The sequence below is a fragment of the Geotrypetes seraphini genome, chromosome 5 (assembly GCF_902459505.1).
Source record: "Geotrypetes seraphini chromosome 5, aGeoSer1.1, whole genome shotgun sequence".
Classification (NCBI taxonomy): domain Eukaryota; kingdom Metazoa; phylum Chordata; class Amphibia; order Gymnophiona; family Dermophiidae; genus Geotrypetes; species Geotrypetes seraphini.
Window position 1 is genome coordinate 27,996,732 of NC_047088.1, and position 25,634 is coordinate 28,022,365.

At 42.7% G+C, this 25,634-nt stretch overlaps 1 protein-coding gene across 2 annotated transcripts in view; it reads left to right on the forward strand.

Annotated features, from left to right (window-relative positions):
• Nucleotides 1-20,508, forward strand: part of TMEM255A (transmembrane protein 255A) — a 68,310-nt gene extending 47,802 nt beyond the window's left edge. The window contains exons 5-10 of one of the 2 annotated variants that reach the window (XM_033945317.1): nt 5,814-5,891; nt 9,468-9,556; nt 11,167-11,326; nt 13,189-13,332; nt 16,683-16,893; nt 16,999-20,508. In XM_033945317.1, coding sequence (XP_033801208.1) covers nt 5,814-5,891; nt 9,468-9,556; nt 11,167-11,326; nt 13,189-13,332; nt 16,683-16,847 — 636 coding nt within the window. In that variant the 3' untranslated portion in view covers nt 16,848-16,893; nt 16,999-20,508. Of the gene's footprint in view, nt 1-5,813; nt 5,892-9,467; nt 9,557-11,166; nt 11,327-13,188; nt 13,333-16,682 lie in introns of both variants that reach the window. The other variant, XM_033945316.1, reaches the window with a different exon arrangement.
• The last annotated feature ends 5,126 nt before the right edge of the window (nt 20,509-25,634 follow it).

The following is a 25,634-nucleotide window of genomic DNA, read 5'->3' on the forward strand; positions in this document are numbered from 1 at the left end:
GGAGGCAGAAGGGAGATAAAAATAATTAGAATTGGTCTGGGAAAAACTTATATCCATGACTAGAATAAAAAAAAGTATGATGGCTAGTTTTTTCTCATCCTTCCAGACTCTTAGCTGCGTCCAGACAACCTACTTGCAGCAGCCCTATGAGGAGTAGGGGAGATGGTCTTCACTGTTCTAGGCTCTTTATATTATCAAGCCTTTAACCTACTTCATATCTTCCTTCTGGAAAGATTTCCTAGCCCCTCTCCTACTCAACTCTTGGCTTCACTTCAGTCAGAGTTTGCTTTCAGATTATGAGTATTTTTCATGTTCAGGTCAACAAACTAGTCATCCTCTGATTTCCAGGTTTGTACAGGTCTTGTCGACCTCCTTCGGTCTCTAGTGGCTTGGTATATTCAGCTTGTTCTCTCCACACTGTGGCTCCCTTCTTTTGAGCCTTGTACAGTTTTGCACCATGATACAGTAGTTTCTCTGTACCTCTCCTTTTTGTCTGGACAACAGGTCAGGAGATGTCATATACATCTAATCGTTGTTCTTCTATTTTTCTCTTAAGCCTCTTTCTCACCCTGGAGAAATGGCTCTTCATACCTTGGACTGCAAAAGAACCTTGGTTTTCTCTTCAAAGGAACTACGCTCTAAAGAACCTCTTCTCAAAAGAACATAAGAATTTGCTGCTGCTGGATCAGACCAGTAGCCCATCGTGCCAGCAGTCTGCTCCTGCGGTGGCCCCCAGGTCAAAGACCAGTGCCCTGAGACCAGCCCTACCTGCATATGTTCCGGTTCAACAGGAACCCACCCAACTTTGTCTTAAATCCCTGGAGGGTGTTTTCCTCTATAACAGCCTCCGGAAGAGCGTTCCAGTTTTCCATCCTCCCTGGGTGAAGAACTTCCTTACTTTTGTACAGAATCTGTCCCCTTTTAACTTTAGAGAGTGCCCTCATTCTCCCTACCTTGGAGAGGGTGAACAACCTGTCTTTATCTATTGTGTCTACTCCCTTCAGTATCTTGAATGTTTCTATGTCTCCTCTCAGTCTCCTCGTTTCTTACGGGTTAGCTTTGCTTATCCCTGGAGATTTATTTCCTCATGCCTTACAATCTGTTATCTCTTTTGCCATATTTGGGCTAAACTGCCACTTGGAGCATCTCTGATAGAGCACCTAATATCTCAGCCATTGCGGCTTCAGTTGCATTCTTATGTTCCTCTCCTATAGGTACATTCTGCAGTGCAGCTACTTGGTCCTCAATTTACTCATTCATGCCCCTCTCCGGTCGGGAATCTTTTCCAGATGGGAGGGTCACTTCGGCCAAGTAGTTTTCTACAAAATGTCTTTCCTTCATTGGCCAACTCTCCCTCCATCCCATATGTGAGAATATGCTGCCTACTTGTCCTAGGATAAAGTAGAGTTATTTACCGTAATAGGTGTTATCCAGAGACAGGCAGATATTCTCACAACCCACCCACCTCCCCTTGTTGGTTTCTTAGCTTGCTTACGGAAGTGAGGGTAGCACGAGCAGACATCAGCACTCACACATGTGCGGTGCGGGCAGTCGTGAAGTTTCTTAAAACTTAAAGTGACAGTACACTTTTCATACTGTCCGTAGCGGGCTCCATGGATGACGTCACCCCCATATGTGAAAGTATCTGCCTGCTCTCTCTGGATAACACGTGTTACGGTAAGTAATTGTGCTTTACAGGAGCTTGTACAGTTAAACTTACAAGATCCTCAGTTTCTGTTGACTTTATTTGTTTATGACCAGATTCTTGGCTAACGCTTTGGCCTTTCTTTTCTTTCATCCTGTTTGGATCCAAGAATTCAGCTTTAAAAATACTTACCAGTGCCCTCATCTGTCCTTGGTACAGTCTGACCTTTTCATTTACAAATAAACCTCACACTCCATTACTCAAAACTGAAGAGCTGCTGTCCTATCTTGCTATATCCAGTTAGATCAGGAAATGGACAGAGAAAACTGACCTGGTATGAGGATACCAAGTCACAATACAGAACTTTCCCTGCCCAGCAGATTGACATTTCTGTTTTTTAACCGTTTTTCCCCCCAGGGGCCAATATGCCAACTCAAGGGATTTCCTAAAGGTTAGTGACCTCATTCACATGAAATTTTGCATTTGAGCATTTTGCTATAGGGCCTGGTGTGTGGAGACATTTACATGTGCTATTTTTTTTTTTTTAATAATTCAACATTATTGAGCTGCTTTGTGCGCTTTTAATTTTGAATTTAAATAAATGTCCCCAATTAACCAGAAACATGTAAATGTTTACAATTACAAAGGCCAAATCCATGTAAGTTTTATTAAAAGGAGGCTTTGCATACAAAAACATGAGGACCCCAGTATAGCACTGTGAGGGTAGGGCCTGGCGCCTTGAAAACATAGCCACATAGACGTTTTAGAAGGTGAAACAAAAATCAATGTATTTATGTGCAAGGAATGGGGTGATTTTTTTTTTCCCCCTTCAGGTCAAGAGAAAATAAACACAAAAAACAAGACCACAGCGTGCACTACTCTGGTTTTTAAAAGGAAACACGAACAGCTTGTCTGGACTAGAGACGAAAAGTTAAAGTACTACTGTCTTTCAGTATTCAGTAGTTTAGGGTTACCATATTTATGAAGACAAAAAAAGAACACATGATACTGCCCCTGGCCTCACCCATACCCCACATCCCGGCCCCTAAATAGTGTGAGTACTAAGCACCGTTTGCCTCTGAAAAGCAATTTTCTCCTAAAGGAATGACTGATGCAGCTCAGAAAATGTTTAAGTAATTATTCTGCTAACCAGGAATCCAATTTCAGTGAATCTGAGCACTTGCAAGACTTTGCTCCTGGAATACCTAATTTTGCACATAATTATAGAATACTGTGATTTGCACATTTTTAAAATCATAATCTAGGCATGAACATTTACACCAGTTTTATGACCGCTGTAAGTGTTCGTGACTAAAATATACTGTAGGCACATTTTCTATACTGCAAAGAAGACCTTCACAGGCTCCAAGTATGCACTCCTTAGACAGCATGGTGCATTCCTCTGTCTCTCTAGCCTCCTCACCCCCCGGAGTCCTGTGGCTCTCCTTCTCTTATCTCCTCGGCACTATAACTCATTTTCTTTGTGCCACCAGAGTCCAGCGATGTGAGCCTGCTGCCGTCAGTCTGCCCCAGAAACCTCTTCTCTGAGCGACTTCCTTGTTCCCATGGAGGCGGGACCTGCAAAGAGGCGGCTTCCAATGCAGGCCAATGGCAGCAGACTCACATCGCTGAGCTTCTGGTGGCCCAAAGAAAATGAATTGCAGTACCAAGGAGGTAAGATAAGGAAAGCCACTGGATTCTGGGTAAGCCGGCCCTGCCAAACCTGGACAGACTTCCAAAATTTAAAAAAAGCTATGCAGACACCCCAAAGTCCTTTAAAAAGGGGACATGTCTGGGTTTTCCCAGACATATGGTAACCCTAGCACAGTTGGGCCCAGGCTTGGGCCTTAAGTCCAACGATACGGTTTCATCAAGGTTCCAAATTAAAACGTGGCCCACTCGAGTAAAGCTTCTGCAGCTTTCACTTCTGTAATGGAAGCGTAGAGTGAAAAGCTTTTTCTTCTGGGCCTCCCTGACTAATCTGTGCTGAAGGATTTTATCCTGGTTTGATCACGCCCTCCCTTCTCTGCTCCTACTGAATTGTCTCATCTTTGCTCTGTGGCCCGCCTTTTAAGATGGCTCTGTGATTGTGAAGGAGTGCTGTTAAAGGGGAATGGTAATTTTGAAAAGACTCCTTTACACCCAAAATTTGGACTTTCCCAGGGTTTCCAGATGTCCGGATTTCGCCGGACATGTCCTCCTTTTTGAGGACATGTCGGGGGGTCGGGAAAATCTGGTAACCCTAGACTTTCCACATGGTTTAGTGTATGAAGCCAGGTTTTTAGACATTTCTGCATTTTAATCCATCAGCCACTGAATTATCAAACAAAAGTGTGAATCATCATAAACATTCTAGAGTAATGCTTTCTATCCTGTTTGGCACGCTGGCACAAAAAAATAACAAAAACTCCTGGAGATGTCATGAGTTCTCACATGTCCAAAGTGATCTTATTCAACAGAAGCCAGCTCTGTTGACTGTATTGCTTTACAGAGCAAGGTCCAAATTCAATGCAAGATAGTGCGCAAAGCTGATTTGCTTGTACAATTTAATTGTTTAACAAACCAGTTGATGCAGATAATTGTCAATCAGTTTGATGCTAAATAGCTCTAATTAGAAGTTCCATGCACAACTTGGTAGGCACATTTACAAAGTGGTGCTTGTCGCTTCTAGCGCATGAAATTGAAAAGGGTGTGTAGCCAGTAGAAGAGCATGGGCAGATTGTAGGCATTCCTAAAAGTTAGGTACACTGTTAATCCGAACATAACTTAGGCACAGACATTTAGGCCTGGCTTGCCTTGGCTTATATGGGTGCGCCTAAATGTTATGCTGTGTACAGCCACTAAGCGGGATTCTATAAAAGGTGAGCAACTCGCTATTTACCTTCCGCTTAGCCATCTCGCTCCTTGCCAATCCATCCAAAATTCAGCTGCACGACTTGTATTCAGGAGAGCCACTTTACTCATGTTACCCCTCTTCCAAAGTCATTTCGTTGGCTTCCCATCCGTTTCCGAATACAATTCAAACTCCTCTTACTGATCTACAAATGCACTCACTATCTCTCTTCACTTATCTCCCCCTATGATCCCTCCCGTGAGCTCTGCTCAGCTGGTAAGTCCTTCTCTTCAGCTATCAACTCCAGACTCCGTCCCTTCTGCCTTGCTGCGCCGTTTGCTTGGGAGAAGCAACGGAGGGCTCTGTCTCTGGCAGTGTTCAAGGCCCAGTTAAAAGCCCACCTCTTCAAGAGCGCTGTCAACTCCTCTTCTCACATTGGGTTCTACATCCCCAACCCTATATGTCCTGTCTATCTAATGACTGTAAGCTCTTCTGAGCAGGGGCCATCTATAAATGCCAAAATGTACAGCGCTATGTATGCCTTTCAGCGCTATATAAGTGCTAAGTAGTAGTAGGTGCCCAACTGGCGCCTAAATTAAGAGGGAAACGCTGTTTGAAATGCAACAAGTGAAAATTCAAAGCGCCTACTGGTGCCTGAACAAATGGCACTGGAATTGCGTCTCCTGAGGCGCTTACTGGCACCTATATACTCCTCCTCCTAGTTATCACTTATATAGCGCTGAAAGGCGTACACAGCGCTGTACAGTTTGACATTTATAGAAAGGTCCCTGCTCGGAAGAGCTTACAATCCAACTTGGACAGACACCCTTATAGGCATGGCTAACATTGGAAGTGGCATTAGGTGCCATAAAGTGCCTACGTTGGTGTGATTCATGTCAAAGATAGGCGCCGGAAATGTAGGCCTTGAAAACCCTGGTCTACGTTTGCAGCACCTGTCTTGGCCGGAGGCAAGATTCTCTAAAGCAGTGATTCCCAACCCTGTCCTGGAGGAACACCAGGCCAATCGGGTTTTCAGGCTAGCCCTAATGAATATGCATGAGAGAGATTTGCATATGATGGAAGTGATAGGCATGCAAATTTGCTTCATGCATATTCATTAGGGCTAGCCTGAAAACCCAATTGGCCTGGTGTTCCTCCAGGACAGGGTTGGGAACCACTGCTCTAAAGGGCACTGTTGTGTGATTGACATGCGATTGGCGGCCGCCGACAAAGGCGCTGGTTAGACAATCTGGGGCCTTTAATGCTTAATGAACACTTTGGGCCTATAGGTTTGTTCCAATGAGCCGCATGCTATAACACTTTCTTTTCCTTTAGGATCTTAGACCAATTTACGCAGGAAGATGTCAGTATTTCTCAAAAGCTACGCGCCCCTACACTGACCATACCACTGAGGTGAGATTATTTTCCGCTGATGTTTTACACCCTGCATGAAATCTTCAGATGGTACATGTAATTACGGAGGTATTTACCATATATCATTTGAACATGAAATAAAGAAAGATTACAAAGGTGTTAACAGGAGAAACAAAGAGAGAACTTAAAGCAATGATTCCCAAACCTGTCCTGGGAGGGGGAGGGGGGAACCCCAACCAGTCAGGTTTTCAGGATATCTGTAATGTGAACAAGAAAAGACATTCACACCTTCCACAATATGGACAATAATTTGCTGTGCTCGATTCTAATGGTGGTTTACAAGAGGCTCTGCAGGGGTACATGCATATTTGTCAGCATCTCCAGGAGAGCTGCCATCTGATAAATTTACTTGTAGACAAAAAGAGCAGCATCAGCTCAACATTTTCCACTTGTAAAAGTGGCACTTTATCAACTTCCATGTGTAACTGGCTGACACTTCCAAATATAGCTGGTCCCATGTTACAGAGTAGAGAATGACATGGTGGTACAGAATTCATCACTGTTCCCATCACCAAGTCATTCTTTAAGAGTATGAATGGACACAACCACCGACCCTCAAGCCTTGTATTGAAGAATTCTGGTGTAGAAGGACTGAGGTTGAGATAAACACTGAATGACACGGGATGGTTAGAACGTAAGACGACTAGGGGGGGAGGGGGGCAAGATGGCGGCGCTAAGCTAGGCACGCTGAGAACGTCTTGTTTGCGGGAAAATTTTTCCTTTCTGCTATGCCGCACACTAAAAGAAAAGGCAGCGTTAGGGTGCCTACCTCCTCATCACCTGCGGCTGCCCACAATCAGAGAACAGGTGAGTTTAGCCCTGCTACGGGAGAGATTCAGGGGCGATCGATCCTGTTTGGGCCAGAGATCTTGCTCTCACCCACACCGTATGTCCCGCCGCCGCTGCAGCCCTGGAAGCGGCAAACACAGTTGCTGGAGATGCACCTGAGGTTCCTGCGGAGCATGGATCCATGGCAGATGAACCTCTGCTGATGTTTACCAGCTCTGGGGAATTTTCCCCCAACAGAGAGGACACTCTGGCATCCATCCTGAAGATATGCCTGAGAGTGGATGTTGCGACCAGGAAGACTCCAGAGGAGGTAAAAGCTTTGGGGGTGAAGATAACGTTATAAAAAATCTGAACAAACTAACATTGAAATTAAGAATACTTTAACTAAAATACAAAATGAAGTACAATTTTTGCAAACCTATAAGACTGCTGCAATAAAAGATAGTGTTTTGCTACACTGGAAAATAGAGAATAGAAATTTTCAACCGAAGGGTAAATATGAGGATTTTGAACTTTCCTAAAACTCCGGGTATTTCTTCATATGAAATGTTTAAAAAAAATATGTAGTGGCGATTTTGTCCTTTTCCTCTGAACATATTCCACCATTGAATAAAATTACCTTCCATTGCCTAAAAAGTCTGCCCAAGAGCTTATGGAGAGAAGCTACAGGTTCCTCAGATGGACTTGAACAATATATCTGCAGTTCTAGAAGAATCTATTTCCGATGTGGCAGAGAGAACTACACTACTGATTTCCTTTGATTTTCAACAGGACTTGGACTCATTTATGAAGTTATATTTTAGATTCTCAAAATCTCTGTTTTATGGGAAAAGAATATGGGCATATATGGATGTCATGAAAATCACCCAGGAAAGAAGGAAACAGTTTTTGTCTTTGAGGCAGGAAACAATAGCTTTGGGTACCTCCTTCTTATTAGCATACCCCTGTAAGCGCATTATAAAATATGCACAACTTAAATATATATTCTTTCTTCCTAATAAGTTAAAATCCTTCCTGGAGCTGAAAAAGATGGCTTGACGTTGACCCAGTGTTAAAAGAGATAGCAAGTAAAGTGTTGCGTTATAGCCTTTCTTTGGAATAATTTTCTTTTTACATGCCTGTAGTTTTTTTAAAATTTTGTTTAACCCCTCCCCTGTACTTATGGTCTAAGGAGGGATAATTAATTATACCACTTTTTATTTTGCTTGTATAAGTATCAAAATCCGTGCTGTATTGCATTGACAAGAAGTTTATTTTTTGTAAAATTGCTGGAAATTATAAATAAAGAATTATTTTTTTAAAAAAAAGAATGCAAGACCATAAGCGTTCCCATACTGGGACAGACTGAAGGTCCATCAAGCCCAGTATCCTGTTTCCAGCAGTGACTAACCCAGGTCACAAGTACCTGGCAGAAACCCAGAATAGCAACATTCCAGAACTGAGACTGTTATCATAATGCCTTATTCCACCAGTGCCTAAGAGCCAACCTCATCAGTGATGTCACATAACAGAAGAGCTGCCATACTGGGACAGACTGACAGTCCATCAAGCCCAGTATCCTATTTCCAACCCAAGAACCAGGCAGAAACCCAGAGTAGCACCTATCCAGAGCTAAGATTGTGATGTCATAATGCCTCATGCCACAAGTTCCTAAGAGCCAACCTCATCAGTGGTGTCACGATGGCTTGATTGTCCTATACCTGGCTCACATAAGAATCAGAGTATGAATGGGCACAACCACTGACCCTCAAGCCTTGCACTGAAGAATGCTGGTGTAGAAGGACTGAGGTCGAAATAGACACTAAAGAACGATACCGGATGGTTAGAACATCAGACCATAAGTGTTGCTATTCTGGAACAGACCGAAGGTCCATCAACCCCAGAATCTTGTTTCCAATGAGCCTTGATTTATATATGGTATAGCATACTCCACTGCACTCTCTTCCCATATCATTTTTATCTTCATGATCTGCAAAACTTGTTTACACCTAAGATAGACTTGGGGAAAATCCACTGCTTAAACAGCATAAAACAGGGATCTTGCCAGGTACTTGAGATCTGCATTGGCTGCTGTTGGAAACAGTATTCTAGGCTTGATGGATCTTGGGTCTGTCCTGGTCTGTTCTCATACTTATGTACAAACTTAGCTGAAGGATTCCTTAGTATGGAAGTTATCTTTTTGGTTACACAAAACACGTTTTTCCCCATTTGAAATGTTTTTATTGAGTTGCACAATTACAAACAAAACACTCTAGTCATACATGTAATGTGAACATCGGTAAGACTATCATAAGCCAAGACTCAGGTGTCCAAACAACAGTAAATGTATATATCTAACTCCCCCACCCACCCCCCTCCAGGAAAACCTTAATACCCAATATCTCAGCATCACTCAACCCAATTCAACAGAACTTCTATTTTCTTTAACCTTTATTTCTATTGATCCAAGCAGACTAACATTGAAAAAAAAAAAAAAATGAAAGCAGATAAGGACCATATGGCCTATCCAGTCTGCCCAGAATCAGGCTTTCAAAGCTAATGACCCATGTAATTACAGAGCTAATGCTGCGATCTTCCAGCCATTGCCAAGGTGAGAGATCTGGGAACATAGGGATGCTTGCCAACTTCACATCTCCTGGTTGGCACCAGGTTGAGATATGTATGCCAGTAATAATCAAGCTCTTTCATACAGGCACATGCAAGAGTTGATAGCTTGGAATCCATGTGAAGCTATCATTTATTTTCTTTTTGTTTGTGTGCTTACAGGTGGTCTGTCAGCTGCCACTGCGTGGTCCGTGTACAATTAAAATAAAAGCTAATACCTGCTATTGCTGTGACCTCTACAACTGTGGAAGGTGACTGTGAAGCTGGACTAAGGCGTGGTTTGTAATGTGTAGTGACGTGCCATGGTACCGTGTGAAAGATTTGTTCCATTAATGCCAAATACCAACAAACTGGGTTTCACAGTAAATATACTATGCATAGCAGCCCCTAAGTTCCGCAGTCCTCTAGATTATATTAGTATCACTAATATTCCATTGTCGGTGACGGCAGAAAACTTTTCATGCTCCACCAGATTAACGCATAATAGAAATGGATAGGGAGTTGTAGTATTTCCTTGTATTCAAGAAAGTTTTAGCTGGAAGATAGGCTGTGAGAATCAGATAAAACCAGTTGACAACTGGAATCACCACACGCTCCAGGGATTCAAGACAAGAACGAACGCAGGTAGGGCTGGTCTCGGTTAGGGCACAGGTCTTTGACCTGGGGGCCGCCGCATGAGCGGACTGCTGGGCATGATGGACCACTGGTCTGACCCAGCAGCGGCAATTCTTATGTTCTTAAGGAGCAGATGATATATGTAGGGCAGTAGCAAAGGGTGGTCAAGCAGATCGACTGCCCTGGGTGGCAGGCCGGGGAGGCTTGCATATTTGTTCAAAAGAGTTCATTTGCGAGTCTGAAATCACACAAGCCAAAATGACAAGGAGCTTAATGAAAAGCAGCACTGGCCTAAGGCATTGTTTTGGCCAGCAACTGCCCTGCAGTGAGTGTGGAACGTAGGAAAGAAAAGATGATGCAGGGCATCACCCACAGACCAAAACGGGCATTCATTAAACTACCTGGACGATAACATGTAGCGAGACTGTCCTCTCAGTATATCTAGCTCCCTAGGATGAAAAGAGGCCCAGGGGTTGATGCAATAAGCTTGCATTAGAGCTATGCACTGATATATCAACTTTATGCTCACTGATGTAGTCAGTAAACAGTATGCAAGGGGGACCTACACTCAAATTGTGTGTTATCTTGGGAGATCACACATTTGTGGGTCTGTGCTGGCGGCAGCTAGAGCTTGTGCACAGGTCCTCGCCTAAAAAACTATATTGGCACCCAGAGTTGCATGCACATGCATCTATCGATATGTGGAATACTATGCTGTGCATAAAATGTTTGCAGTGGTGAATTTAGGTGCATAACACATGCACAGCTCCAGTCTCTTTGCAGCATGCATTAGCATACTTTTGGTTTTCCCAAACTGAGGACCTTATTGGATTGTTAAGATTCCGGTTGATCACTTCAGCTTCATTCTATTGGATGATCTTGTTTCCGCAATCATTCTTTCAATTTCAATGAATGACCCCTGATGCAGGCAAATAAGCCGAAACACAGCCCATGTCGGGTTTATCAATAAATTGAAGCTTGAGTGCCTGGAACGTTGAAGGCCCTTTATGCTTCTTTTCTGTGCTTCTCATTTATACACATAACACATGCAGAGATGTTTGCCCAGCTCCAGGTGCCAGTACAGGATTTTTGCATCTGTGTGGCCACAAATTAGTGCAAAGCCTAGCACAGTTTGTTGTATTGTGCTGCCCCCTCCTCCCCAGTGATTTAATGGTGTCTCGTAAAGATTTAAACTGTCCACAAAAAAATGCTTTTGCATGATATATATTTTTTTTTTATAATGCAGGATGGGTACCTCGGGCCAGTATTATGAGTATGTTGATGTCAGCAGCTGCGAGGATGTTATCCATCTTTACCACTTGCTCTGGTCAGCAACGATCCTGAATATTGTGGGCCTCTTCCTGGGAATCATTACAGCTGCTGTTCTTGCAGGTTTTAGAGACATGGTACGAGGATACACTTCTTTAGCTGATAAAACTGCCTCAGGACCCTGAGAAAAAGAGCAACCGAAGCCAAATCTGCGGCCAAAATTTGCTGTGCAGTTTAGAAAACTGTTACAGCAGCCACCATTGCAAGCCTACTCCAGTTCACATTGCCTACATGCTAATACTCTCACTCGCTGCCACCCACCAAATATCTATCACTCACTCATCAAATGCCCCCTGATTCAACATATATCCTACAACTTCCCCACAATCTGCATCCACTTACCCGCCACGCAGCCAAACCCTCACTACACTTCTCCCTCGGTATTCGCAGGGGGATAGGGACAGAGCCGGACCGCGAAGTGTGAAAAACCGCGAATAACTTCTCATCCGGCTCTGACCCACCACCACCACCCTCCCGCCTTCCCCCCCTTACCTGGTGGTCTAGCGGGATTTTGGGGAAGGAGCGAACTTCCTACGTTCCTGCCCCGTGTAGATCGCCAATAGGAAATGACTACCCTGAGTTCCCATAGTCTCTTGAGACTACGACAGGAGCTCACGGCAGCCATTTCCTATTGGCGATCTACACAGGGCAGGAGTGTAGGAAGATTGCTCCTGCCTTGAAAGCCCGCTAGACCACCAGGTAAAGAGTAATATGTGAAATTCTGAAGGTGGGAAGGTCCTAAACTATGCTTCCCTCCCCCCAAAAAAAAATATCACAGATAATCGAATCCGCAAACCCCGAAACCGTGAATAGGGAGGGGGGAAGTGTACTACTCATCCACTACCTTGCGCAACACCCATTACCCAGCTCAGCTTTCCTCTACTCATCCACCGAACCCCCCATTCAGTGGAGAGAAAGGTTTGAGTGAGGCTTGGGGGTGGGGGGGGGAAGAGAAAATACTTTGGTCAATTTGGAGAACAGAAAGGACTGAAGAAAGATTTTGCTTGGATCAGATGATTACTTTAGATCGGTGTCTCGAAAACTTTTTCGAGCTAGGGCACACTAAACTTAGTACCCCCAGCTCAAGACATCCGGAAGTGCACTGGCATCAGCATGAAGATGTCGCACGCATGCATGACATCAGCACACGGATGTCAGTGCATGCGCAAAGGCCTTTCCAAACGGGCCTTGCGCTGAAAGAAGGGCCAGCATCGAGAAGAGGTGAAACAGATCAGCCTATACCTTCATCAGGAGTCTGTATATCCTGTGCTGAGCCATAGAAACATGATGGCAGATAAAGGCCAAATGGCCCTTCCAGTCTGCCTATCTGCAGTAATCATTATTTCTTTCTCTCTCCGAGAGGTCCCACGTGCCAATCCCAGGCCCTTTTGAATTCTCTTCTAGGAGACTGTTCCATGCATCTACCACCCTTTCTGTAAAAAAGTTTTCCTAAGATGACTCCTGAGCCTATCACCTCTTAACTTCATCCTATGCCCTCTCATTGCAGAGTTTCCTTTCAAATTAAAGAGACTTGACTCATGCGCATATCTTCTCTCTCCCACCTTTCCTCCAAAGTATACCGATTGAGTTCTTTAAGTCTGTCCCCATACGCCTTATCACAAAGACCACACACCATTTTAGTAGCCTTCCTCTGGACCGACTCCATCCTTTTTATCTTTTTGAAGGTGCGGCTTCCAGAATTGTACACAATATTCTAAATGAGGTCTCAAAGGGGCATCAATACCTCCTTTTTCCTACTGGCGATATCTCTCCCTATACACCCTAGCATTCTACTAGCTTTCGCCGTCACCTTTTCATCCTGTTTGGCCACCTTAAGATCATCACATACAATCACACCAAAGTCCCGCTCTTCTGTTGTGCACATAATTAAAGCGTTGTGTGTGTTTCATATATTTGTTTCATATATTTGATTTCACAGGTTCCTGCTCTGCCAACCATTAGCTGTACCATTGAAACACCACGCCCCTCAACACCAAGTCACTCAAGACCACAAGTGCCATCTTATAACAGTTTCTACTACAGTACACCCCATCTGCCACCTTATACAGCCTATGACTTACAGGTAGGTTCCAATCAGTTCATTATTCAGGAGTAGACTAGTCTGAAGTGTAATTTATCAGCCCTAATTTCAGTAAGAGGCTCATAAAACAAAAAAAAAGATGTCCAAAAAAACAGCATAAGTTGGCAAGTGGACATTTTAATCGGCAAAACATCCAAGTGCCGATTTTCAAAACTGACTTTCTAGACATTTTGTTAGACTTCTTAGCTGCTGTGCATCCAAAATTCAAGGGGGCATGTTGGAGGTGTGCTTTGGGCAGGCTTACATGTGGATGTCTTGCGGCGATAATCAAATGTTTCCCAAGGCGTCCTGGATGGAACTTAGACATATGAGACTAGATCGTTTTTAAAAGTAAGTTTTGAAAAGGTACCCATGCTGACCAGATGACCACTACAGCAATTAAGTAATGACCCCCTCACACTCCCCCAGTGGTCGCTAATCCCCTTCCACCCCACAAAGATGTGAATGAAACAGTACATACCTGTCTAGAACAGCAGTACCTGGTATGGGAAATCCTAGTAGAGCATCACACAGGTGGGCTAATGAACCATAGAGAGGAGGACCCAGGCCCATAAACTACTATTTTTATGATGGAAAATATGAATCCTCCAAAATCCTACCATACTACCCTATAGGTGCCACCTGTAGCCATTAGGACTATTGGGGTGGTAGACAGGTGGGTAGAGTAGGTTTTGGAGAGCTCAGCATAAATTTTGAGGGGGTTATGGTGAAATGTACATCGGACACCCTTTATGTGAAGTTTACAGCAATGCCCTCTAAGGAGCCCCCACTGCTCTGTTAGCATGTATGTGTGGCCAGACCACTACAGTACTGGCCCCACTCCCATGTCTAAATGGTGTCAGTTTGGACATTTTGAACTTGGACTTGTTTGTGATCAAAAATGGTGAATAACGTTAAATGTCCTAAGGTTGAACATTCTGATGGCCAAGACTTCCAACTAGACGATTTTCATTTTTTAAAAATTAGACATCTAGTAGTTTCACCTGTTTTGAAAATGGCTGTTTCTCCACCCCTGATTTTGGACGTTTCGCTGAAAACGTCCAAAGTTGGACTATCGAAAATGCCCCTCCACATGTGTTTGGGCATGAGCACAGTATGATTGGCCATTTTACGCTACTGATGTGCCTTGCCCCTCTGTGCAGGACAAAATGACCCTAGGCAAAGTCAGAATAGATGGCTAAGGGGAGATATGATTGAAGTCTTCAAAATCCTGAGTGGAGTAGAATGGGTACAAGTGGATCGATTTTTCACTCCGTTGAAAATTACAAAGACATGGGGACATTCAATGAAGTTACAAGGAAATACTTTTAAAACCAATAGGTGGAAATATTTTTTTCACTCAGCGAATAGTTAAGCTCTGCTAGAGGTTGTGGTAAGAGCAGATAGTGTTGCTTGTTTTAAGAAAGGTTTGAACAATTTCCTGGAGGAAAAGTCCATTGTCTATTATTGAGAAAGACATGGGGGAAGCCACTGTTTGCCCTATATTGGTAGCAGGGAATGTTGCTTTTCTTTGGGATTCCGGAATCTTGCTATTCTTTAGTATTCTGAATGGAATGTTGCTGCTCTTTGGATTTTGGCCAGATACTAGTGACCTGGATTGGCCGCCGTGAGAACGGGCTACTGGGCTTGATGGGACCATTGGTCTGACCCAGTAAGGCTGTTCTTATGCTATTGAGTCCAAAGCAAGGAAGTCAGACAATTGAAAAACTAGTTTAGTCATTTAACAATGGTAACATTTTTGTGGGTGGTTTAATGTAGACAGGCTATTAGATAATTAAGCCCATAGCAGATCAGCAACTTTTACAGCACTGACCACCAAGAGCAAAAAAAAATCCAGATATTTAATGTTCTTTCTTATCCATGCCAGAAAACCAAAAGGGGTGGCAAACCACAAAAGTCAAATCAAAAATGCAAGGAGTGGAAAAGCCACAAATAACCAGGATGAGAGCAGAAGTCCAAAATAAAATCACTTTATTAAAAACTCTATATAAAAAATGAAGCAGCAAAATCTAGATGAATGGATATACCAATGACCCAACACAGACTATGTTTCGACAGCCTATACCTTCAGCAGGAGTCTGTATATCCTGTGCTGAGCCATATAAAATTGTAGGAATTTGGATTACAATTGGGTTGATGTTTTGTAGCAGGAGCTTAATGCACGATTGTGCGTATCAGGGCTGTTGGATAAGGTTTGACTAGGGCATAATGTAGGAGAACATTTCTTTACATAGCGGGCAGTAGATGCAAAAGATTGTCCTGGAGGCCAAAACAGTATCATTGTTGAGGGTTTAAGAAGTGACTGAAAACCGCAGCTGCCTTGGATCTTTATCGAGGCCTGAAAGGATCCCACTGTCAGCGCTGGACGCTGGGTGGCTGCAGGAGCTGCCTGCTGGACTGGCAAAATAGAGTGCTGCTGAGGGATCTTTAAAAGGTTTCCACACCTTTTTTTTAAAGCACTATTTATTAAATATCTCAAAAGCAAAATACATCACTACCTGCAAAGTGAGCTGGCTTGCCTGACTGACTAGTCACATGACATTCCACAACATGCCCTCTTATCTCCTGTAAAAATTGGAAAGTGCGGAAACTTTTGAAGAACCCTCATAGTAACACAAGCAATTATAAATTGGTGTAGAATTAAGAAAATGCGTTGAGTATCTAATGCTGGGAATTAGTGTTAAGCTCCTAACTACAGCCAGGGCTGGTCCCGCCATTGAGCGCCTCTGTGTTTCACACATGGTCCTGCTTTTCAGCCCCTAGTGACTTATGCCATTTGGACCACACTTTGTGTCTGCCACATGCATGGCCCTTGGGGGATGTGGGCACCCAACTCTATTGCTTTGGCCAACCACTTTTGAGGTGCCCAAATTTAAATGCCTAATGCTTAAGACATTTTCAAAGGGATCAATTAAGGTGACTAAGTCCCAAAGTTGATCACCAGTGTCTTTTGAACAGTGTGCCAACTGTTTTACTGAGAATCACATCTAGTAAAACTCATTCTAAAGGCTCTCTTAACTCTATTGCAATCTCTTGGTGATACTTTTTTGTTATAAAAAAAAGTGACTGAAATTAACTAGTTAGAATTAGACTGTGATACTTTGATTACCTGAATAAAGCATCTACGCAGAACTTGTTCCAAGATCTGTTTGTTTTTTCATCCAGCATCGTCTGCTTTATCTACAATCAAAACTCTATAAATGTAAACTAGCCTAGTTGTATTGCATTTCTGTCCAGATCAAGCAGAGATATAATAGTGGACTGTCTAGCTTGTAGGAATGCTTGCACAGTTTTGATGTTAGACTGAGAAGCTCTTGTCTATTTTTTGGCAGCATTCCAGCATTTATCCAGTCTCTACACCTTCTGGTCTCTCGGAGGACCCTCCTCCAACATCACCGTTTGCAGCAAACCTCTTGTGGCCGGCAAGTGGCCCACCCCCCCATTACTCTCCTCAATATCATCCACCAGATGAAAAGCCACCACCTTACACCCCATGAAAGAATCCATTCTAAAGCTCACCTATGTGACAGTGCTCCCCTGCAGGTGCAGAGTGCCATTTTTCTAGCTCTGATCTTAAGCCATACAAGTAATATTTAAAAAAAATATATATATATAATATATTTATGTGTATTTACATCTCTATTTTAGGGATAGTATATGCAAAGAGCGGAGGAGTCCTCCTCTAGATCCATGTCCCAGGTGTGAGCTTCTAGCAGAGGACTCGTGCTGATGAAGAAGACATAAAAAATCTTCTGTCCCACGTCCTCCCTAAAACAGGGGAGCAAATAGCTATTTTTGTAAGGAAAAGTAAAATAAAGCTATTTTTACTTCCTTTTCTCTACCACAAGGAAATAGTCTTTTAAAACTGTATATGTACCCACAGGGGAGCACTTCATCTTACCATCTTCTGAATAAGCGGTGATGGAACATAGTCTTAGGGAGAAGTTAAGACATATCAAACTGTATATTATTATTCTATGGATGGAGGCATGGGGAACCACAAGAAAGAAAACACTGCCAAAATAATCTAGTTTCTTTCATTGCTTGATTTCAAATATCAACCAAAGCACTACCAGTGGAATTAACAGAGCAAACTGAAGGACTTAAACCCAACTATAACATAATGATAGCCCTTTGATGCAGTTTGAACCTTTTGGAGGCGCGGACCTACTTGCTGTAGAACATTTATCAGAATTTGCTTGGGAAGGTAGAGAAATTAATGTTTGATCTGCTCTTGTCTTAAAGATTCTATAAGGAATGGAATCCAGTGATGCAGTGCTGCTGGTCTTACAGCTAAGATTGATGATTCTTAGAAAACAAACAAAAATCATTTGTGCATGAATTGTTTGGTACTTTCAACATGCCTCTTTGTAAAATGACTTAAGCTCTACTAGGCTGCGGTCATTTTCAAGCTCTACAATTGAATTTTCACTCCAGATGTAACTGATGGATCTGCTTGGAGGAAAGTTATGCATCTAGATTGATGGATCAGTTAATTAAAGCCGTAGGCATAGTTTGGGCCTCCAAAGTTTCAGGTGCTGGGACTGAATTGGTCCTCTTCTCCTTTCCTTCCCACTCCAAAACTAAGCAGGCAATCTGGGGCATATTCTATAAATAATACCTTACGTTAGGCACCTAACTTAATTGGCAATACCGTTAAAACAGATTTTAAAAAAGAATGTCATCTACAGAGGTGCCTTGGAATGTCTAAGGTCCAGCTTTTGCTGGTCCTGCTGGTAGTCATCTCTGGACATTCTGGTAGCCAGTCCCTCTGCTCACTCACTTTGGGTCCTATCAGTCACTGGTTGCCAGCCTCTTGGATCCAAACCAGTCCTGGATAACACTAATCCCTCCAATTGCTAGCCTCTTGGCTCCAGCTGGGCACTCTAATTCCTCTGCTGGTCACCACCAATCTCCCCACCAGCCACTATCAGCCCAAACTTCATCAGTACACTGGTCTCTCCATAGATCCTCTGGTCACCAGTCACTCCCTGAGGACTCCCCCAGTCCTTCAGGCATTCCACTGAGGACTCTCCCTGGTGCCTCAGGCCCTCTCTCAGCACTCTCCAGGTCACACAGATGCTCTCTCACTGGCCCTCCCCTTGGTCATCAAGCTTGAGGGCTCTCCAATCCCTCCCAAGTTCTACCATGTAAACTCTCACTCTAGGCTACCACCGGTCTCTCTGGTTGCCAGCCTCTCAGGTTCAGGTCCCCTCTCTCTGAGGACTCTCCAGGTCCCTCAAACACTCTCTCTCACTGGGCCCTCTACTGGTCATCAAATTTGAGGGTTCTCCAAGCTCTACCAGGAAGGCCATACAGGGCAGGGTGCATCTGTCTCACTTTCTCAGTAGTGGGCTTACCGGGAGTTACTCCAAGGGTTGCCTGGCTCCTGAAGCTGTTGGTTTTCTCTGCTTGGGACCTTGTCCTTTTCAGCACTACCTTTCCCTCAGCATGAGCAGACAGCTCCCAGCAGCCCTTGCTGAATGGTATGAAGATTAGCTCTTTCAGCTGCTCAGGTTCTCTCCGCTGGCCTGGGAGAGGAACTTCACCTTATCACAGCACTGGACATCTAGGCCTTCAAAAATCTGGCCCATGTTTGAGGTAGCTGCGATTCTACAAACGGTGCCGTTGGGTGATTGACACGCAATCAACAAATGTTTTTTAGGCAGACATCACTATCGGTGCAGTTGATAGAATCCGGCCTTCTGTGCCTATGATTGAATCATTGTATGTTTTTATAATAAAAAAGCAAATTAATCATATATTTCAATTTTTAGGCCCCTAAAAGGTGCATATCTAGTACATGACCGGTCTAATACCCTATAGTTTTGTGATTCTGAGAGGTTTTGTTACCTCTGTTTTCTCAGCTAAGGGAGTGTTTGAAAAGTTATTCATTTTGTGTATCAAAGTAGTATGGTATTTAACCAGATTTCATCATGCATGCAATCATGGCTGCATTGAAATTCCAGAGAAACTCTTCTGGAAACACCATCACACAACATAAAAAAAAAATTACAGTAAATGCTTAGCTTTGGAGTTGTGATCCTAGCAATTCTGTGAACTTTTACAATTGAAATTCCTAGATTCTAGCTGTGCATGTACACACATTGCAGAGTCTGCATGAATCCTGTGTATCAGATAAAAACCCACTCAGCCTTAGCAAGGGCATGGGGTCAAAAGTGTTGTTTCTACTACTACTACTACTGTTTTTGGTGCCAGGCTAACAAAACAATGGTACTTTTTGTTTTATTTTGTTAATATCATGCCACTGTCGGATCATTGTGAAAATCTGTAATAGATCAAACTGTGATATCTGTTTGTTCTTTTAGGTTCAGTAGGGTAGGGAAAAGGGTTTACATTTACCCACATTGCATTACAACTCTTTGTATTTGACATTTAACTATAAGGTTCAAAGCAGATCACAATAAAGATAATCCAGCTCAAGTTAGATACTAGGAATGTACATAGAAGTATACAAAAACAATTGAAAATTTCATCATTTAGCTACCACTTAAATAGACAAGTTTTTAAGCATTTCTTAAATATTTTACTGTTTGTTTCCAGCCTAATTTCTGTTCACAAAACATTCCAAATCTTTGCAGATTGGATACATTTCTATCTAATGCCATCAATAGATGGTTAATTTAGCTTTAACTGACCATTTGCACAAAGACTTTTCCCAGAAGAAGAAAATGACAGCATCATTGTGCATGGCAAAGGCACCCAACCATGAATTATATTGATATTAAACAAATTAAATGCATATTAATAATTCTCACAAAAAATAATGAATAATGAAACTCAATAACAAACTCCCTTGGGATACAGATTATATACCCTGAAAGGTTATGGTGTGCTCAGCATATAGGCGAGACCAATATGAAGAGGAACCATCACTACACTACCAGCATTCTTGTTACAATAGTAAACAGTGACTATAGTGTTTCCTCTTAACAAGACCATAAAGATTGAAGAAGTAATAATAAAACACTTATCTTTAGTTGACAAGCATATACTTGCTGGTAGCGACGCTCCTTTCTCATGCGATGGAACTGTTTGCCTTAATGTCCATCAATTTAACACTCCTTCATGGCTTATCCATAAACCCTAGTGTCCAATTGTGTCTCAAGCCCAAACCAATGTGCAAAAAATCATAATGCTTCAAAAAAATGATTTAAAATTGTCATCCTCAAAACAAAAATGCAACTATTCCATACTCCACAGATGATTATTTCGTTTCAAACAAAGGTGCTCCTAATATTGAATATTAACATACTTAATATAAACTGTCTTCATGCTTTTAGAGGAAGCAAATGCATTTGCTTTTTCCCCATTTGTTTACCTGGCCGATCAATCCAGCCACAGTATGCTGCAGTCTCCTGCATAACATCTTTGAGCAGAGTAAATGACAATAGTCCAGTTTGCTAATTATAAGGGCATGGATTATTCAACTGAACCGGGTAATAAAGAAGTATTTTCATCTGCTGCACCATTGCCTCAGTTTCCAGAAAATCTGCTTGGTCAATTGAACAACATAATGCTCAGAATTTAACATAGAATCAAAAGTGATGCCAAGCAGCTGCAGTGTTCATTTTCAAGCATACATTCTTTAAAGGAGTGTTATCTATAAGTGGTGGTGTCAAAGGTCTAAGCCAGATCATTTTTGTTTTAGCAGTAGTTAAAGATAATTGTGCAGGCATGATTCAACAACATCCATACAAGCCTGGACACACCATGTTGGAATTAAAATTTTACACGCTAAAGGTTATGAGCAGAGTAAGAATAGTTTACCTCCAGATTAACCAGAAATGTATCTAGAGAGCTCATGACAAAGTTGGAGACCCCTGTGGGACTCTTTTTTTACAGCTCTCCACAATTGTGATATTTTATTATATATTATGCATAACTGAACACTTACAGCAGCACTTTGGCCAATAGTTATCCAGATAGAATCATATCCCATAAAAATGGGTTGAAAAGATGAGATCTGATTTACAGAAGTCTTTCCCCATCCTTGCAGAACAAAGCTCATAATCTAAGACATTTGAGGAAGAAAAAATAATTAAAGCAAAACAGTTTCTTCCAGAAACTAGATTTTGGCCTACAATCGCTGTGGTAATCTGATCAGGGACCAAAAATATCAGAAATAAAAAAAAATTGGCATATAGACAGAGGTTCCATCATGCTAAGATGATGGGAACAATAGTTTGCATTTAAGAAAGCATTAGAGTAATCTACACAGAGTGGTAGCTCCAGCCCAAGAACAGCACTGGTTCTCTGTTGGGCTTCCTGAAAGGCACCAAGATGGAAAAAAAAAAAGCTGGTTCAATCCTGAACTACAATGGTAGAGTTGCACTGTTCCTCTAAGAAAGATGAGAAATAGGTAAATCCAAAACTTTAATGGCTAAGGGAGGCTAAATTTTAACATGACAGCAAGTCTGGGAGTTGGTTTATGTATGGATCCTATACGACGCATGGCAAGACTTGAAGTAACCTCCCAGCAAGGATGATGGAGGCCAAGTTGAAGATTTTTATCAGTTGGGGAGGATACATAGTGGTGGAAAGTTGTAGAAGAAATTAGATTTGGCTGCATACAGGAACTCACAGGTTACATGAATCTCAAGTGGGTAGACCAGATGGGCAACGTTGGCCTTTGTATTCTTTCAGTATCTTTCTATGAGCCACCATGTAGCCGGTAGTGTAGCATCCAGATCATAATTATGAAAGGGGGAAAAAGATATACTGTATTGTTCACCCATGGGTGTGCCAGTGCTGTGCACCTATGGAAACATTTCAGCCATGTAAGATGTAACCAGCTAAACTGATGTGATTGGAGGCATGGGGCCCAAAAATGGCTTGCTGTTTTTCAATATGGAATTGGCAATTCTGTGTAAGGCGAGGGTACAGATTTTGCATAGATGCAGAGAAACCACAGCAAGATCTCTGAATAATTTCCAACTAAAACAATGGAGCAGATTTGCATGCCTGTCACTTCCATTATATGCAAATCTCTCTCATGCATATTCATTAGGGTTAGCCTGAAAACCCGATTGGCCTGGTGGTCCTCCAGGACAGGGTTGGGAACCACTGGATTAGAGTACATAAAACAACAATATATCTTTTATAAGCCAAATAAAGAAAATTCCAATTAAAAGAGCAGCCAATCAATAACCTCAGTGATTAGACAATAACAACTTATTGCACTTACTAAAGCAGGCAAATATATACCTAAGTTTAGATATGGCTATCTTCCATTATAGGTAATTAAGAAAGTCACCACTGTACTGAAGAACTGAATGAGTCATTAACACTGGCCAGCATTTTGTTACTTGCTTCCATAGAGTTAGGACTTTCTAGGTGAGAATGGTGTTTGGTAGTACTTTGCATTATAATGCTGAAACCTTTCAAGAATACTTGTATTGTTTGAAAGAGTGATCAATCAAGTCATGTTTACCCATTGCACTTCGTTGAGGATTTCATAGACCTCTTTGACATATCTCCCCCTCAGCAATCTCCAAGCTGAAGAGCCCTAACCTCTTTAGCATTTCCTCATATGAGAGTACTTCCATCTCCTTAATAGTCTGGTTGTCCCTCTCTGTACCTTTTCTAGTTCTACTATGTCTTTTTTTGAAATGCAACAACCAGAATTGCACCCAATTCTCAAGGTGCGGCTTCACCATGGAGCAATACAGAGACATGATATTCTGTGATTTATTCTCTATTCCCTTCCTAATCCCTAACACTGGTAGTTTTTGCTTACGAAACACTCTAAACAGAAAATGTTAAACTTATAGTCTACAATTACCCCTAAATCCTTTTCCTTTGTGGCAACACCTAATGTGGAACCTATTATCATGTAGCTATAATTTGGGTTATTCTTTTCAATGTGCATCGGTATTCTCAATAGAGAAGAGTAAATAGTGGTGTTTTCTAGGGGTCTGTGCTGGGACCATGGCTTTTTAGTTTGAAATCTGTTTTATTGAGACACCAAGACGTACATATCAAATATTCAACCAATAAAACACAACAACAGCATGTACATCTTGTCTCCATTTTACATAGTAAAGCACTCAAGCAGGACCCCCCCCCCCCCAAATACTCTGAAAGACAAACATGAGATCCAGTCTAGAACTGAATCAAAAGTAGAACAACGTACTGCTGATATTGGCAATATCCAGGAACTAGAGAGCTAGACTACAAAAAAAAAGGAGAAACCAAAAGGAATACTGGCAGCCTGATTCTTATGGCCATCCCAGCTAAAGAGTCTCAGCTCTCGAGTCTCCCTCACCCCATTAACCTCCTCCCCACAACCCCCCCCCTGTAAATGTGATGCTGTCCCCCTCCCCTTTCAAAGGGAGTTAACACTGCACTTAGGGTTTTAGGATTAAGGGAAAAAATGTGCACTTCCCAGATCTGAAAGAAAAAGGTCCTGCACTTCGGGATGAGTTTGGCATATTTAAGTTCCAATAACATCAAGGCGTGGAGACGATTTCTCCATCCCCAAAAAAGGGGCTGCTTCACTCAACCACACTGACAAAATAACTTTTTTGCCCACTAGGGCATATTTGCACAACAAAAGGCAGTGTCCCTTGATAGCTAACTTAAAGACCTCATATTTATCCAGCAGAAAGCCTTTCACTGACAGCGGAATTGTACACTGCAACAGCCTAGTCAGACCATAGCAGTCCAACAAGCACGAACCGTAGGGCATATCCAGAATGCATGAAAAAAGGTACTGGATCCGATGGAGCATTTAATACAAATGGTGGAACCATTGCTTTTTAACATACCATATTTTTCGTTCTATTAGACGTACCATACCATAGGACACACTCTCCTGTAGAGGAGGAAAGCCCAAAAAAAAGAAATTCTGCCCACCGCCCTGCCCTGTCCCCCATCTGGTGATTGAGTGGTAGGTTGGGACAAGGTACAAGGCAGGTCTAGTGTTAGGCAGCCCCCCACCTCCAGTACCTTTTTTAAAATTCCAGTGGTCTAGCGCACTTTCCCTGCTCCTGCCTTGCTGGACAGCTGCTGATCTCTTCCAGCAGTTGCAGAGTGGCGCACAAGGCAGGTGCGAGCTTTTTGCGTGCCTGCTTGGTCCCGCGCCGCTCTCTGGCTGCTTACAGTTCTCATGGGACTCACAAGAACTGACAGCAGCAAGAGAGCAGTGTGGGACCAGGCAGGCGCACGAAAAGCTTGCGCCTTTCTTGTGCGCCGCTGCCGGAAGCAATCAGAGAAAGAGATCAGCAGCCGTCCAGGCCCCACCCACCTTCCTGTTTCTGGCAAGGCAAGTAGTGGCAGAGGGAAAGCTTTGTGGCCTCTTGCTGAAGTGAAGAAGATTCTCCATTTGCATGCTCCTCCTCTGGCTGAAAAATTCTATTTGACTTCAAATAAATCATAGGACACTTCTGCTAGTTCTCTTTATTTCAGAATATCATCTGTTCACACAAAATTCTGCTGCACTCTGATCGTTTCAGGTATGTGATCTGTAGCTAGGTTCTACAGAAGAAAACTCCATTCTGAACCATGATTGGTTTACTTTTCCCAATAGCTTTCAACTTTCTGAGATAGGAATTGAATCCACCGTCCTAAAGTGGTTCTCAAACTTCCTATGCTCTCGCTCCTACACTGTCAACATAAATGGGACCATGTCCATTCCTTGGACACCATCTTGCGGTGTCCCTCAGGATCACCCCTATTCTCTTTAACATCTATATGTCCTCCCTGAAACTCCTCCAATTATCCCCCCTTGAAACAATCTACACATACGCTGAAGACATCCAACCTCTCTTTCTTTTGGCGACAAAGGAATCTCATACATTTCATAGACTGAGAAGAAGTAAACATCTCTCCTCCCCAAATCTACCAGTCAGCCTAGACATTCAACCACTGAAAAATCCATGAATGTGGCAAACAACTTTCCTGCTCAGACTTGTTTTCCATAGTCAACTGACAGAATAAGGGAGGATGCAGAGTCCCTCCCATCATCAGAGACTGCTGCTGCTGCCATCCTGTTAGGAGAGCCTGAAGCTGTCAGAGACCCAGGAGCACATCTGAGAAACATTTGGTGGCATCCCTTAAGGAAATGTATGGAATGCTCACAACAGTCTCAGAACCAAGAGAAATAAGGGCAGCAAATCTGTAGTTGAATTAATCAGCTGAATGCTGTCACCTCAGAAACCGCCCATAAGCAGCATCACACAACCTAGTAGGAAAATCCCTTGGTTTTGTCATGAAAAATAAATGCCCAAAAGTCAGCCATCCAAGTTCATGAGTTATTAAAA